The sequence below is a fragment of the Pungitius pungitius genome, chromosome 5 (genome assembly GCF_949316345.1).
Source record: "Pungitius pungitius chromosome 5, fPunPun2.1, whole genome shotgun sequence".
NCBI lineage: Eukaryota > Metazoa > Chordata > Actinopteri > Perciformes > Gasterosteidae > Pungitius > Pungitius pungitius.
The window spans coordinates 9,853,729-9,871,319 of record NC_084904.1 but is presented as its reverse complement, the minus strand read 5'-3'; the positions used below and the strand labels follow the sequence as shown (position 1 = coordinate 9,871,319).

Sequence of the window (17,591 nt, the reverse complement as noted above, 5' to 3'; positions counted from 1 at the left end):
CGCTAACCTCTATGGATGTAGCGAGTAGGGTTGGCAGCCGTCCCTTAAAATACGGAATCATCCGGTATTTGAGCATGAAACACCGCGTCCTTTTTTGAATCAATAGGAGATGGGGTTTGTCCCGTATTTTCCAAGTTGTCTTCAATGCAGCATCCTATGCAAATATTCCCACCCGAATTCTGTGAAGACTCGTCCTATTCCCCCTGTGATTGGGTAATCGTTGATTGCCATCGTTGCTTTGATTGGGCGTGAATCAGAGTCAGAAGAGGGCGGGTCTCTTGGCGGGGTGTCGATTAGTGGAGGCAGGTCCCGATAGCCCCTCATGTCCATCTGAAGTATGCAAAAGTACTGACGAGAGTGGGAGGAATCACCGGGGAATCGCCGAGTCCCACCCGTCCCATAACGTCGGCGCCCCAAAAAATTGTCCAGCAAAAAAAACATTTACAGATCGTGCAGTATAAACCAAGTCTCCTTTACACAGTCAAATGCGTATTAATTACCAAAATTGTTAAACTTGTAACATTTCCTCCACTACTGTCTCACTCTAGGCTGGAGACTGTAGTGGAGGACGTGTAATTGTAAGATCTCTTCCACTTAGAACACATAAAATCATCAGCTACATCTTTTGTTGTTGTTAGAAACACAAACTGATCTTTATGATGTCGTATGAAGAAGGAATAAATGTATGCACTTAATTTGGGCATACTAATATCAACTACACACATTACTAACAGTGAGTAGTGAAGGTTTATCATTTTATCAATTATAGATAACAAAAAAAATTGTGGAAACATTTGTGTGTAACTGGTTTTCTACATGAAGCTTATCCAAGCATAACGAAAGTGGTAGTGAGAGAGGTAGAATATGGGAAAAGTGGTTAGGATGAGGTATAGGAAGAGGGTGGCATAGGGAGATCCCCACCTGGTCACACCTTGTTGCGATCTACTCGGGGGAAACAAGGTACAAAATTATGGATGCTTTACACATAAAGAAAATAAACATATTTTTGCATTAAATGATAACACCATAGATTGTACCATTGACGGTGTAAGATTTCATGTACTTTGGTTGGTACAGACTAGATGCATAAATTCCAGTAAAGGATTAAAATGGAGGAAATTCAATTCAGCAAGTGAACTGAAGAAACACACAAACCCAACTGGCATTATAACTGGCACTTGCTCAGTTATTTACACCATTTTACTTACATTGTATCAGTCTCAACCAAATAATTAAATGAAAAGGGCAAATGTCAAATTTTTCTAAATACTAATACAGAAATTATAATAAAGCTAATGGAAATGTCATTAAAAACTGACAACCAGGTTATCACTGAAATCTAAAATCAAATGTATAAACAGAATTGCAGTTTGCGGCATCAAATGTAAAATACTCCAACAATCTTGAGTGTCAGTTTGATGAGATGACAGATTTGGCTTGGATGCTATGATTGGCTGGCCTTGCCACAGGCAAATGGATTGCTGGCAGGTTGCGCTCTCTAGAGACATGCCTTAAGTGAGTGACCCCTGTATATCAAACGGGACTTGCTATCTATTAATTATTGAAAATTGATCCTTGAGAAAATTCTATACATATGTAGTATCTTCCCTAATTTTGGCTGTGGTTACTAGAGTGTAAACTTTTAAATGAGCTGTTAAACTTACATATAAAAACTCAGGACCACTCAAAATACTGGGAATATAATATTCATTGGATGGGCTTGACGAGAGTGGAGAAGCTTTACACATAATAGGTAAACTGTATAACTACTGTAGTAAGATGTGATATGTGGTATAATCACCGATTAAATGTGGTATAATAGGTGATTAAATAGTAAGCTAGTTGGCATTATTTCATAATATCCATCTATTAAATATTGGATATTTTTTCTCCGCATTATATACAGAGGTTGTCACCAAAATGTATTGTACATGAGTTTCTTGATGTGTTTAATCATGAATTCAGTATCTATCCCCATTGACAATATGATGCAAGCGGTCAGAAAGATATGGGTTCAGTACGTTGTGTAGGGCAGTGAAAAACGAACTGCATCCAAATGGAAATAATGTGACAATATGGTCGGGCAGTCACAAAATAGATCAATCTCCTGGAGAGCTACTCATGCCCTCTGGCAGCAGATGGCATGTTACATTGGGGAGTTCCCGTTGAATTCATGATAGATATTGTGAAATGGATGATTTAATTACAGTCCAAGCAGAGCTGGTGGCAAAGGAGAGTGCTGCTGAAAAGGCTCTGGCAAAATAAGAGTAATGGACATATTCGAGACGTACCGTTCTATAGCACAGAACTCCTTTAGCCAAGCACATGATCAAGTACAAGGCGATCTTAAATGGATGGATGGGAGTGTGAGCAATTTTACTTCTATATTCTGATTTCCTACAAGCTTTCGAAGGAAAATATCATAAAAAAACTGAAAGTGATACAGCTTGTACTTCTGAACTGCCTATACTGCAGAGATGCACTCACGAGTCCCAAAGCTCGAGTCCGAGTCGAGTCTGAAGTCTTTCGAGGACGAGTCTCAAGTCGAGTCTCAAGTCACAGTGTGTGCTACTCGAGTCGCACTCGAGTCCGAGTCTCAAACTCGAGTCCCCATCTCTTATCATCGCCCCTTTTACCGTAAAAAAACATACCAACAACTTTTGACTCCTCCTTTACTCTTTACTTAATTTTTTTTGTGTTTTTTCCCATAAATTGAAAATACGAAGCGTAGCCGCTAAACCGGAAGTTCGTAGATTTTCACAGTAAGAATCGACGCAACCGTCTGTAATGACAGCGGTTACCAGGGTAACAAGAGGAGAAAAGTTCATTAACGGATATAAATAAACAATCCTGGTCTGACGGGATGTGTTAGCAGCAGTAGTTGACTACACTCGCTGCTCTTGGCTCTGATATTTATTGTCCACGTATTGTTTTGCTTCAGTGAGCAGAGCAGAGACAGTTTAAGGAGATCGCAGAGTAAACGGCCCGCCACTGGAGTGCGACGTCAGCGAACAGTCGGTCGGACCGCCAGCGCTGTTGCCGTCTTGTTTAAAGGTTTTGTAACCAAAGCTCACGACGAATGGCACAGCAGTGGCCGGTGCATTCGACATCTTTCTCTTGTCAATGTACGTGTTACGTAGGCAGGTAACGGAGGGAGCGGTATAGCGAGCTCATCAGATGCTCATCAGATCCTAAAATTAAACATTGTTCACGAGTCCCGAAGCTCGAGTCCGAGTCGAGTCTGAAGTTTTTCGAGGACGAGTCTCAAGTCGAGTCTGAAGTCACCGTGTGTGCGACTCGAGTCACACTTGTGTCCGAGTCTCAAACTCGAGTCCCCATCTCTGCTATACTGTAACAATTATTATTTTGCACAAATATTTATGGTATTGAAGAACTCCTGTGTTTGTATTTTTTTCATTTGCATAATTGATATCTTTGGCACTGAAGGGATGATTGTTTGCTATTATTTGCATTTTTCTACTAAATTAAATGAATGCATAGGCAGAGTCCTTTAAATAACCAATTGTAAACATGTAGTCCTCATCCAATAATATGCTTTAAAAAGCCTGGATACATTTCAAGAAGTAAGAATATGGGAGGAAATGCAAAGTAGGTGATAGTACGTCTGTTTTCTCTCACATGCATAAGGTAATGACATTAACAGGCAAGATGAGAGAGATAGAGGAGGCATTACCCCATGAGGCTTCTTCAATTCGAAAACCCAGCACAGAAACAAAGAGATTATCTCGTCAAAAACAAACACACTTATTCCTCGTTCAGGATCACTGTTCGAGTTCTAACTAGTCACTTCTGTTACAAGATTTTTGTTCTACTGCCATTTTCCTGCTTGTTTGTGGAAAACCAAGCAGAAAAAGCTGAACACTCACTCCTAAACTGATGAATGGTAAATAAACTTATAACAGTAACACATAAATAAATAATAAATAAATATGTTTAATAAAAATACAAGGTGTAACTGTTAAAAATAGTTTAATTTCTGAATTACAAATATACTGCAACAATTTAGGTGTCATATAGGAACAACATGTTGATGACCATATACTATAATTCTAGCTCTGAGAACACAGCTAGGGCCTCCCAAAACTTTCATCCTAGGGGATCCATACTATAGCATTTGTACATTGCATGATGCCATCCAATGTGGGAGGAGAACAAGTCCCATAGCAAAAGCAGCATTCACCACTAGTGCCGGGTATTATAACGATAATATTTGTGAGGCACAGATATAGATTGTGCATAGACATGGTTTGGGAACTCTTATGAGACTGTTAAACTGCCTTTGTGGTCATATCGGTATACCCCAACACAGTCCCCATCTTGTGTCTTGGTTGGATTGTTTGGCTGTTCCATTATCATTCATATTGTTTATGAATGAAGGATGTAGTAGAGCAGAAACTTCTTCATAGACCCAGCCAAAACAACATTGTCTCATAAAATCTTACGTATTCCCCTGTAACACTGACACAATCTTAAAAAAATCTTTTTATGACGGAAGGAAATGTATTTTTAGTTCTAGAGAAAACCAGGAAATTTACAAAAAAATATGCCTGAATGTGAAAAAGAGGGCTGAAGCTAAAGCTCAGGAAATCTGTGTGAGCATACTGGTCTGAGTATCCAGACAGTATCCAAGAGCAAGCATGGGCAGTGTGAGTATGAGGACAGGGTTATGAGAAAGAGCATTACAAACTATTTAGTGAAATTAATAAATCATTTTTTCAAACCGAGAGAACTTTACACAAAGATAGGAAAAAAGCTCCATACACATTATCTTTTTTTATGCTGAGCATTTGGCAGACTAGATACTGCAGGGTGTTTCTGTCACCACAGTCCACATGACATGTTGCTCCAATTTGAAGTTGGGCATATACAGTATATTACACCTGTCATACCTTCATACCATAAGTTGGCCATTAACCTCCAAAGCTGATGATCAGGATTAACACAGAAGTTATGACAAAAAGGTAGGAGTTTCAGAACTTACGAAAATGCAAAAGCCACCAGTGCCCCACTGACCACTATGAAGTCTAGAATGTTCCAGAGGTCTCTGAAGTAGGCTCCAGGATGAAGCAACAGGCCAAGGTCCACCATCTAAACCAAAGACATTGTTATCTATTTCTATTTGGTATTTTTGTTATGGTACTGTATGCTGTTTAATTCTGTGCTACTTGTTTTTAACTTCCTTTAGGTATAGAAATAATTCATAAGGCCTGTACTCAGTGATTCTATATAATATATTTTGTGATTGTTATTGTTGACTGGCTTAATGTATTTTACACATTGAATGCTATGCTAAGGTACTTTCAGCAAGTAGATATTTTAATCAGTCTGCAACTTAATTCTGATCAATTGTAGTAAATTCACTGTCATCACAGGGAAGTGCTGCAAGACATTGAAGTCATCAGTGTTATAAACCTGTTTTTTCATGCTTACCTTGATCACCATTTCAAACGTGAAAACACCAGTGAAGACGTAGTCCAGATATTTGAGCACCTGCAAAAGAGAGACTCCATCAGTGCTGAAACAGACACACAAGTGGAGAGACATCTGTCCTCTGTGGTCATGGCAAATATTGATATCATACCAGTCTGTGGCTTTGTGGACCTGTTTTAAGCACTGCATGAATGCATGTGTGTGCATTGAACACCAGATTCATTAACTTATTGAGGGGATCACACAGTGACCATCTTCTCAAGCATTAATATATCAAATTCATGCACACTATTTGACTCACATTGTTGCGAGGAGCGTTTATCCAGACAGGGTCTTCTGCTGCCAAAGCAATACTGCTCATAGTAATGACAACCAGGATGGACATCTCAAAATAACGCAGAGTCACAATATAGTGACATAACCGCCTCACCCTGAAGAGAGAGGTGGGTTGTAAAAACAGCAAGCATTGGACACACAGGCATAACTGAGCGTAGGCTGTAGCAGCTGCAAATAGAACACAACTGTGGTTGTATCACAGAAACTTGAAAAATCTAATAGGCGTTGGATATGGGCAATTCTTTTTATGGTATACATTGTATACACACATTTTTTATTCAACTATACATGTGGCTGATACAAATCAAACTGCTTTTTTCAGTTCACTAGGTTTCTCAATATTTCTGGTGCTGTCATGGATAGCTTTAGCCTGATTACATTATATACACTTTTGATACAAACAGTTCAATGTGCACGGTGCAACATTAACACAATTGTCTTACATGCGTCTTACTGGAATATTCGCAGTTGAAAAAGGTAATAAATGGCAAGATTTCTATTTGAAATACTGATATTGCAATTAAAAGTGATGAATTGCATTGTGGGGCTTCTGGTGATTCACACCCTAACATCTAACACAGAAAACAGTTATGGAATATAATACATGGGACTATAATATGACACCAATGTCTGTATTCATTTTAACATATTCATTATGTGTCATAACCTGCTTAAAGAACTGTTAATTAAAGTTAGAAACATTCAGAAATATTCATAAGGCTTAAAAAACATTATTTAAATAACTAATTAATAATTGTTGGTGACTGATATTTCCTACCATGCCCACATCTATATCATTATAAATGCATATGTCAAATGCATTGTGATTAAACTTGTAAATAATTATATTGCATTATATGCCATTTTTTCTAAATATTGTCCACTAGGATCCTCAAAAAAGTAAAGTAAAGCTGTTGTAACGCATTATGAACAGTATTCACGACTATATTTTTAGTTCTTCATTTTCAGTTTCTAATGCATCATACGTTTTAATGCATTCTAAACATGGGCATCGGCAAAAGTGTTTTGCCCCAAAAAAGGAGTTTTGAGAAAAAACATTGGACAACAATGGATAAAAGTGGACACAGTCTTCTTTTTTCATTTTTAGCATTTGGTCGTCTTGCATAGCTGTGTCCAAAGTGTGATCTTATAAGAACCAAAGACCACAAAAGAAAAGTATTGAATGAAATAGCAAGATCAAAATTATATAATTTTTTGTAACAATAAAGTCATTGAAATAAAATTACGTATGCAATTTAAAAAAATCTTATAGAATCTGGAAAGTAATCTGTTAAGTGTGTTGGTATTATGTGACAGTTTTTGTTTCATTAAACCCTGAGCAATTTAGTGTAAAATTAGTAGACTTCTTGTGTGTTAATATGATATGATAGTCCATAGAAATGATCTCCCATTGCATGTGAGAGCCCTTCAGAAAGGGGAAGGGGTTGACAAAGGAAGTCGAAGTGACTCACAGATTAGTGTTTCCAAAGATGAACATGGAACTGTAAGGCAGGATGGGTTTGGATCCAGTCTCCTTCATGGGCATTGTCTCACAGTCAAAACTATTCACTGAGGAGATAAGACGGATTACAGCAAAACAGGCAAGGCTCATGACATTCCCATTTTACTCTCTCCAAGCGGCCTCTGTCTTCACCAAGTACAGTGGGTCATTTAAATTGGGATTTAAAGTATTTATCAACATGACAGAGATGCATTGGATCGTAACTGTCAGCAATCATCACATCTAATTTATTATTCCTGAATACCAGCTGAGAACAAATAAGATTCCTTTATCAACCTCTGCAAGCCAAAATATGAAACCATGAAACAATCTCCCATTTAAACAAAAATGAGATAAAGCAAGGATTCTCTACTAATTTTAAGTTGACATGTACACATTTTTATACATAAAATGAGAATGTCTACCATTCCAACCATTTTCATGGAAATTCTTTCGACAAAACAATTATAATTCAAACAATGTTGCTCATTACTACTACCTGGGCTGTGGAGAACAATAGCTATAGTAGGAGACATGACAACACTCATAAATGACCTATTAAGAAAAGTGTTCCTTAACTCCACAGTTAGAACAGATCTTGGTTTCGATATATGTCATCCTAGCAAGCTTACAAGAAAAAACTGTGCCCCTTTATCCCTGTATCTTAGTAGCCTTTTATCTGTGTATCATTGTTCACCTGTATCCCTCTATACATGTAACCCTATACCTTTGTACACCTGTACCCACGTAAGCCTACACTGTGCCCTTTTACTCCAATATCATATACAACTATACTTATGTATACCTGTGCCCCTGTATCCAGTGTTGGGAAAGTTCACTTTCTACCTGAACTAGTTCAAAGTTCAGTTCACAAATTTTAAAATGAACTAGTTCAGTTCATAGTTCAAACTTCAAAATATTTGAACTAAGTTCACAGTTCCAACTAGTTCAGTTCTTTTTTTTCCATACGTTGCTGCGAGCTATTATTTTTCAAAACTATTGGCACAGACCAGAACCACAGACAGCAATTATTTTATCAGTTTTAACACTGAAGCTATGCATCAGATTTAATCTTCATATCCAATTTTGAATCCTTATCCAACCAGGGTTTACATTAGCATTGAGGGGACAGCATTTCCCCATTGTTGCTTTAATGTTGCTGTCCATTCACTCCACACTAGCAGCAGCTGCAGCGTTCACCCCTACAGTACATTCTCAAACACATGCTGCTTGAATGGTCTTTTTTAAATAAGCAATAAAAACACAACAGTTATCATTAGTTGCAAATGTTTGCAAAGAAAGGTCAGATTCCTCCCATCCTCACCGACCTTGTCAGTAACTTCATAAAACTCATTTAAATTATTATACGCCGCCTCTTTGCTACACGCAGCTGTCGCCTCCATGCATTTCTTTTTTTTTTCATGACGCATGCGCGGTGCGACGCTGGTGGCTGGTGTTGCCAGATCGGGTGTTTTTTCCGCTACTTGATAAGGCGCGTTTACGGTGTGTTTTCTATAGAAATCTGGCACCCTTTTGAACAACGTTAACCTGAAAGAACGCGCCATTCATAGACACCAGAATGAACGAGTTCACAGTAACGTTCATCGGGCATTAATACAGTACGTTCAGTTCACGTTCGCCCAAAATATGAACGAGTTCATGAAATATCGTTCAATGAACGTGTTCAGGCACTACACTGCCTGTATCTCTATATCCATTAAAGTGTTTCCCATACCAACAGTATTTTTTTCAAATTACAATTAGTAGTACAAAAATGGAGCACCAGTGGTACAGTGGGTTCGCCCGGCTGAACCCCCGGACCGTTTTCCCGAGTACTACACCCCCCCCCACCCCCATGAAGTTGTAAACTTAGGGGAAACACTGCATTGCTTGTACTCCGATATACCTTTACCATTGAACACCTCTTTATCTGTGCACCTGTAATTCTTTTCTTGGATCTCTCTTTGCAGGTGTATAATGCTTTATTTTTAGATTTTCTTTCTGTCAATGGCTTTTCTATTCAGCTTTATGTCTTAGCAACATCTGACTTCACTGTAAAATGTAATTGTTGACCTTACCTAAAAAAGTGAGTGCCCCTTAACTCATTTCCTTTACTTTAAAAAAAGTTATATTACATTATATAACGTTATATTTAACGTTTAACTCAGCATGCTTATTAGCAGGTTCAATGATTATTATGTCGATCTTTCAGCGCCACTCTTGAATTCGGTAAGAATGTATTTTTATTGTTTGCTTGCTTGCTTGCTTCTTGTTGGTCTACTACTGTTGTCTACGGTGCAGTAAAACGTCCAAGAAGCGACCTCATTGGGAAACGAGTAAATAGTAATACTCCCGTGTACCAAATTAACGTTAGTAACGTTAACTTCACTGCACTTAGCGATGTCTAATGTCTGGTTGCCTATTGCACGTGCATGGTTATTAATTACCATGAGTCTGACGCGTGTGCACTGAACGCACTGCATTACGGGAGTCACGTTAGTCATTGCATAAAGATAAAATGTAATGTTCGATTCAGCTGACCGAGGAATAATTTAACTACAACCCTATGATGGTGGAGCTCTTGGCCAGACAGAATGTTTTATTTTAATACTTACTGGAAATGACAGAATATATATTATGCAAAAAGGAACCTTTAAGCTCCCTGCCTTAACTTGACTGCTACTTGCTTTAGCTGTTACCGTTTCTTGTTTTAAGCTAACTTAACTGCTAGTTGTAGTTTCTGTTTTAAGCAAACTTTCCTGCCAGTTGCCTTAGCCTTCCCATTGTAAGCTAATTTAACTGCTAGTGTGTCCTATCTTTGTTTATCAAAAAGCATGTGGTGTATGTTCACTGATTAGGGTGTCAAAGTGCTCGTTGTTTTGAATTTTCAGCTGAGGGCAATCAACCTGTTGTTTCCTAACAACGGCGGAGTGGTTAGTGCAGCCGTAGCCGACAGAGAAATCACTTGACTTTTTACATTCGTCCTTCGCACGGTCACTTAATCCCTCTCCTCCTACTGCTGGCAAGCTGGCAATCACCTTGACCACATCTTCACTAGAAACTGCTCTACCACTAACCTCACTGTAACTCCACCCCACGTCTCTGACTTCACGTCTCTGAAGTCGTTTCCGTCTCTTCTCTCCTCTTTTTCTGCCTCTATCTCTGCTGCCAGAAACTCTTTCTACCAATCCAGAATTGAGTCTTTATTTTCAAACACCCAAAAACTCTTCTCTATCTTCATCAACCTCCTCAAACCCTCCCAGTCCTCCTCCCGCCTCCACCCTTCTTCTAGGAGACTATGCCACTTTCTCTAACCCACCTCCTTCCACCTGTATCCCACGACTTCACCTCAATCACCCTCACTTCCCTCTTTCACACTCCTGTCTCCTAACCAAGTTCTTACTTTAGTAACCTCTGCCCTGTCCCACCACCTGTCCTCTCGACACCATTCCATCCCATATTCTACAAATTATTGCTCCTGACCTTCAACCTTTCCTCACCAGTCTCATTAATACTTTCCTGCTATCTGGCTGTTTTCCCAACTCTCTGATGGAGACAAGAGTTAACCCACTCCTGAAGAACCCCACCCCCAACCCTTCTGAAAAAAACTACAGACCAGTATCTCTTCTCTTCTTCTCTATCTGCAGCATTTGACACAGTAAACCACCATATCCGTATCTCCTCCCTTCAGGAACTTGGTGTCTCAGGCTCTGCTCTCTCCCTTCTCTTATCCTTAACGTGATGGCTGCACCTACCGGGTAACTTGGAGAGGATCTGTCGGAACCTTGTCCTCTTACCACTGGAGTTCCTCAGGGCTCCGTTCTGGGTCTCCTCCTCTTTATCTACACCAACTCTCTTGGCTCTGTCATTCGCTCGCATGGTTTCTCCTACCACAGCTATGCTGATGACACCCAACTAATTCTCTCCTTCCCTCACTCGGACACTCAGGTGGCGGCACGGATCTCTGCCTGTCTGACTGACATCTCTCAGTGGATGTCCGCTCACGACCTGAAGATCAACCCCGACAAGACTTAACTACTTCTCTTCCCCGGAAAGGACTCACCCATCCAGAAAAAATCCCTCAAAGCCAAACTACAACACTCAAAAACCTACTAATGCTGTGAGTGATTGTATTCATGATGTGCATAGTCGTCACATGCTGCGTTAGACCTAACAACTTTACCCTTACTCTTTACTATGGAAAACGTTGTCCAGTTGACTATTGCATTTGTTATCTGTTTATACACACCATAGTCCAAATTTTTCATGATGCAAGACATGTTTTTTAGGGTCCTCGCTACGATTAATAGAGGAACCTATTGTATTTTAAGGAATTTTTATTATTATTATTCTCACAAACCGCGGGCCTTTTGGGGCCTTTATCATATTCAAAAAGTTGTTAAATCTGGCATGGATATCTGGACTGTTAAAAAATTTGATAATTTTTGGGTCTCACGTTTGGTTATAAAGAGATGTCTCTATAGCGCCCTCTAGAAATTTAAAAAAGACCACACTAGGCCAGTTTCCGCCCCCGATGTCCGATCGAACTTGAATCTTGGCACTCATGTTCTCTTGGACATGCTCTACAAAAAAGTCAATCATGGTATGCAAGCGCGCCTAACTAGATTTTCCACCATTTATAATTTTGTGAAAGTTTGATTGTCACGAAACTGTCGGTGGATCATTATTGGTTCAATATGCCCTTGATATATCAGAATAGTGCTGATAACTCATTGTTTTGATGAGATATGGGCTAATTAACTTCACAAGGGTTGTGGCTTAAGCCCTAAACACACCCTAATTTTTTGAAGAATAGGGGGCGCTGCAATTAATAGTTGAAAATATTCCTTTTTGGCCTCTTTGTTCTTTTTTCATGATTTCTTACAGTTGTAAAAGACTCAACTCCTCCCAGGGATTAAAGCCGATTCTTTTCAAAATTGCGCAATGTGATCTTGAGACCTTAGGCTCTAAAAATTGCATTTTGCTGGAAGAATTTCCAAACTATGTGTGTAGGGAGCATTTTCAAAAAACCACCATTCGCCACGAACGTTCAAGTTGAAAAGAACTCGACCATACTTTATCTAATCTGCTCCATATTTCTCATATCTCACCCTTTAAACATCCATATGATCATTTCTAACCTGTCCTATGGTTTAAAGAAGATATTGCAGTTAATGAACTTTGCAAGGTGTGTGGCTTAATCAGGCAAGATTTATAACTTCTAAATGGCTTGGCCTGCCCTCACCAAAATTGTAGCATGTGTCAACATTGAACCCCTGAACACGCCCTAATCTTTTCATAATTTTTGAAGATTAGGGGGCGCTGCATTTAATCATTAAAGATGTGCCTTTTTGGCATACTTAGTGTCACGGTTTGGGTCTGCTCTATGTCTTATTTTGTAGTTTTCATGTCTCTTGTGTTCCTGGGTGACTACACTTCCTGCCTTGTCCTGTGATTGCCTGATTGATTCCACCTGTGTCCAATCACCTGCACCTCCCTTGTGTATTTAAGCCCTGTGTGCCAGTTGTCCTTTGTCGCGTCATTGTCTAAATGTCACTCGTCGTTGGTGCACAGTCTCTGGTGAGTTTTTGATTTTTGGAATAAAGAGCACTTTGTTTGGAAACAACTGCGTTTGAGTCCTCCCTGCAACCTGCGACATCCCGATCCCCTGACACTTAGAGTTGTAAAAGACCAAACTCTTCCCAGGTATTAAACCCAATTCTTTTCAAATCCACGCAGTGTGCTCTTAAGACCTTAGGCTCTAAAAATTGCATTTGGCCAAAAGAAATATTAAACTATGTGCATGGGGAGCAATAAAAAGAACATTAGAATGTCCTGCTAACTGATGATATTGCTAACTGACACCTTGGGGATCTGTTCTATCTGTCTGAAGTTGAATGTTCATGAATGTGTTCATGTATTAATTGTTTCCTTTTAAACCTAATCTGAAAATGACCAAATGTAGTCTGTAGATTGTGAAGGAATTTGGCTCACATATGGTACTTTGAGAGGCTTTTATTTTAGGATGGTACATCAGAATGTCCTGGTTTTCACCAAGTCACACCATGGTGATGTGTACTCTCTGCCTGAAGTGGAATTACTGTGAAACTATTTTAATTACCTTTTATTTATAACCTGAAATTGACCAAAAGTAGTCTTGTGAAAGATTTTGAAGAAAACCACACAGCTCATGTATGGTATTTTGAGAAGCTTTAATTGTGGAATGGTACAACAGAATGTCCTGGTTATCCCTAAGTGACACCTTGGGGATGTGTAGTATGAATTTGAAGTGATATTATCACGTAACTATCGATAGTTTCCTTTTAAATCCAATCTCAAATTGACAAGATGTAGTTTTGTGATTGAGATATTGAAGGAAATTGGCTCATGTATTGTATTTTGGGAGGCTTTAATTTTGGAATGGTACATCAGAATGTCCAGGTTATATGTTGACAGAAAAGGCCTAAGGCCATGATAATAAGTTCTTAAAGCGGCATTCCTGGCATTGCTCTAAGCGGTTATCGACCACTGACTTGCGAACGCTTCGTCCGACGGCCGCAGGTGTCCTCGGCTGCATTTCTAACCGTCCGGCAAATGCCCCGACGTGCAAGGAGTAGCGAGGACCCGTCCAATGCTGCTTGTAGCTTTAATTTTCCTATAGTAATTGTATAACTTGATTGGAAAAAAGTTTAGTTCATTCAAAATAATAATTCATATTATTTGAATACAACAACCAAATTAACAAGTAACAGAACATTGATTCATATTTGATTAATTTCCTATAGTCTTACAGTTAATTTGGATAGGATCTAAATTCCATTAAGAGCACTAAAAGAAGAGGCAGTGAAATCTGTTTATTTTGTTGTAATGTCAATATATTTTAAAAGTTTGAGCAAAACGTCCACATTTCAAAACATGTACAGCATTTTTTATCATGTTTGAAATTAGGACAAAAACTTTTCTCAGAAATAAACTTTGTCTTCCATTATAACATATACATATACATTTTCTAATTCAGCTTTTTTTAAGGCAATCGGTTTCCTGATTATTTCTTAGTAAAGAGAATGGTTGGATTAGTAAAGGTAACTTTTTCTTATTAGTACTGCTTACTTAGTCTTAACTCAGACTACTTTAAGTTGTCTGAATATTGTCAGTATAATTAATCACACATCAAGTTAACTATACTAATGTTTACTGCAGCTACATAAGTTGCCTGAACGCAGTTATTTTCAGCATTATCAACTTAAAATTAATTGCGAGCAGCGATGAACGGGCCTTCACCTCTGCTTCCATGTCAGGGGGACAGCGGTCAGCAGGACACGCGGTCAAAAAGAGACTAAAGAGACAAAATAAATCACTCTTATATCATTCTTAATAAAGATTTATAGCCAGAAATATCAATGTTCCTTAGAGTTGTAGCATTTTACATTTTAGGGTAGGAATGAAGATTGACCGGTAGATCAAGAGCTTTGCCTTTCGGCTCAGCTTTGCATTGAGCCAATGATCATTTTGCTGAAGATTTCTTAAGAGCGTCTAGGAGTTCGCAAAAACGTGTTTTCACAAAATTCAAAATGGCGGAAAATTCGATAGGCACATTTGCATACCATGATTTACTTTTTTGTCGAGCACATCCAAGAGCACCTGTGTGCAAGGGTTCAAGTCAAACGGTAAAAGTGGGCAAAAATTTCCCCAGAGGGAGCGCTAGAGACCACCTTTTTTCATCCCCTAATGGTGCGACTCCAAGAATATCTAAATTTTTCACACTTCTGAAGCGCATGCAAAAATTCAAGAGTTTTGGAATATGATAAAGTCCTCAAAAGTGCGATGGAAGTGGTGAAATAATAATAATAATACATAATAATTCTTCAAAACACAATAGGGCTTCACCCGACTTTCAGTCGGCACATGAGCGACTTTGCTTTTTTTTTGAGGCAATCGGTTTCCTGACTTTTTTCAAATAAAGTCAAATTATTACATTTTATAGTGTTCATTCGGTTGCCATTTTTACAAGAATGAACTGCTTTTGCAAAGGGCAGATGGTGCAGACTCATCAATATATGAAGTTGAAAAAAAAATTGTTGTCTGCTTTGGAATGTAATGTATGAGTGCCTCCTGTAGGCCTCTGTTGGTACTGACTTTGTATAAAGGGACGGTCTCCAGATGGGGATGTGATAGTCACAGGAAGAATTTGAATGGAGGTTTGGCCGGTTCTTCTGACCGCCCTCTGGTTGTCTGCGTCCTCTGGTTGGTCAGGTGGCCAGCGACACCCCTGAAAGTTGTGCTGGGGGGAGAAGGCGAAGGACTGTCCCGACAAGTCACCGAACTTGTCCCTAAAAAGATATTAATATACAGTACATTCTCAAATAATATCTTATACCGATGGCCTGAGGGATAAACAATGCCAGCTTTACTTGCCACTACTGTCCAGGGCATTTAACTTGACTTCACAAAGGGTAATGGATATGGCTCAACATTAACACCCCAATAGAACCACTATATGATATGATTGCATTATTTGATGAGGTCTTTCAGAAACACTAACTACTTTATTACTGTCCTTCCTAAAGGCACGGGGCCTCCAACATAATGAGGCTTTATTCCCAAATCAAACAAAGACTATGATGTTTAGGTGGCAACCTCTGTCTTTCTTTATTTTAGAAGAAGGTTTCTGGTGGTTCCAATACGCTGGGATTGGGATTGCTTCATTAAGTTTGCTATCCCTGCCACACGACAATCAAAGGAGGTTCATTTAAGTATGACCATCTCCTATGGAAGTAAATCTGTGTCATTGGATTTTGAAAGAAAGAGGTGATTGAATTTCTAATAAAATACTGCAAAACATTCACCTGCAAATAATTAAACGGCAAAAAAATCAATTTATTGCAACATAATGGTAATAAGGTCGTACTTGGTGCTGGTGGCCACGCTCTTATAATGCTACTAATCCAAATGTTATTTTAATAATAGGGGCTGCAGCCTGCGTGCCAAACGACAACAATTGACCATTTTGTGAAATACCTACCCTGGGATCAGGGATTAATAGAATCTCATACATTTTATTTAACATTAAAAAGTTAAACTCTTATTCCAAATAAGAGTGAACATTAAAGGTCAGAATCTGAGCACAGGCCACAATGTGTAGTTATTTTCACACTACGAGAAGGGTGGATGTAGTTTTGTGCAAGACCACTTCACAGTTTTGAAACCAGGAACGCGCTTGGAGAACGCATATGAGCCGCTGCAGCGTAGTGGGGAGGGGGGTAGCGGTTTTAGCGGAGCATGCAGACGCATAACCCCAACAGAAGATGCAGGAATAACCACAGTAGCACCGCGTGGTAGGTTCCTCCGGTGGTGAAACGCGTCATTTGGCCAAATTTATACAAATCTAAATTAATACAAATCTACAACGAAAGTGTTTCTGACTGAATTCATACATAGCCGAAAACAACAAAGAATAGAGTTTTTTTGATTTTCACCTGTTGCTGTGGGTCTTCTTTCTTTTGTTGGACTCCTCTTCTTCAACTGATTGGCCCCCGGATCCATGAATCCGATGCCTCATCCTTTCTCCAGGGCTTCCACTGTCTTCTTTAGAAAGTCGATCCCCATTCCTGTTAGACAGTCTGTCTTTGTGGCGGGATCTTGGCTCTGCCCAGCCACCACTGTTTACTGTCCTGTTGCCCCCTTTGGACTGCCGGTGCGAGTGATGCCGATGCTCTCTCACCCTAGGGAGTCCTCCCGCTCCGCTGTGATCCACTGAGCTCTGGTGGTTGTGTGTCCTGCCTCTCTCTCTGTGGGACCCTTCACTTTTTCGCTTATTTCCCTGGCTGCCTTTGTGTTCCTTGGAGTTCCTGTGATGGACATGATGGCCTCCGTCCTTACTCGTAAAATTGTTGTCATTTGTATCCTGTCTTGCTTTTGCCCGGTCCCCGTCTCTGTCTCTGTGGCAGTTGTGGTGCCGGGGAACAGGGGGAGGATGATCAGTGGCTGTCAACCCTGCCTCTGGCATGCAAGACTTGTGATGGTGGTGATGATGGGCAGCAGGGAAAGGCCCTTCACGAGGCTCGACAACGAGCGGCCGGTCAAGGTGGGTTTTCATGTCAGGCCGGGTGTGGAGGGCTGAGGACAGGCGGAGATGCTCCTCAAGCTCCAGCTCACTGTAGAGGGCCTCGCAGCTCGCTTGGTTCTGCCTCCTCAGCTGGTTGGCCCTCTGCTCCCAAACAGACATTGTCTTCATTGATTTCTGCTGTTCCTTACTAGAGTAGAAGAAACAGACAAAATAAACGTACTGAGATTCATTGGAAAT

The 17,591-nt window shown here is 39.7% G+C and overlaps 1 protein-coding gene across 1 annotated transcript in view; it reads right to left on the bottom strand.

Moving 5' to 3' along the window:
• cacna1ba (calcium channel, voltage-dependent, N type, alpha 1B subunit, a) overlaps nt 1-17,591 on the bottom strand; it is a 167,766-nt gene that overhangs the window by 74,398 nt on the left and 75,777 nt on the right. The window contains 6 exon segments of the mRNA XM_062562322.1: nt 5,003-5,109; nt 5,452-5,511; nt 5,753-5,882; nt 7,260-7,356; nt 15,425-15,618; nt 16,765-17,541. Coding sequence (XP_062418306.1) covers nt 5,003-5,109; nt 5,452-5,511; nt 5,753-5,882; nt 7,260-7,356; nt 15,425-15,618; nt 16,765-17,541 — 1,365 coding nt within the window.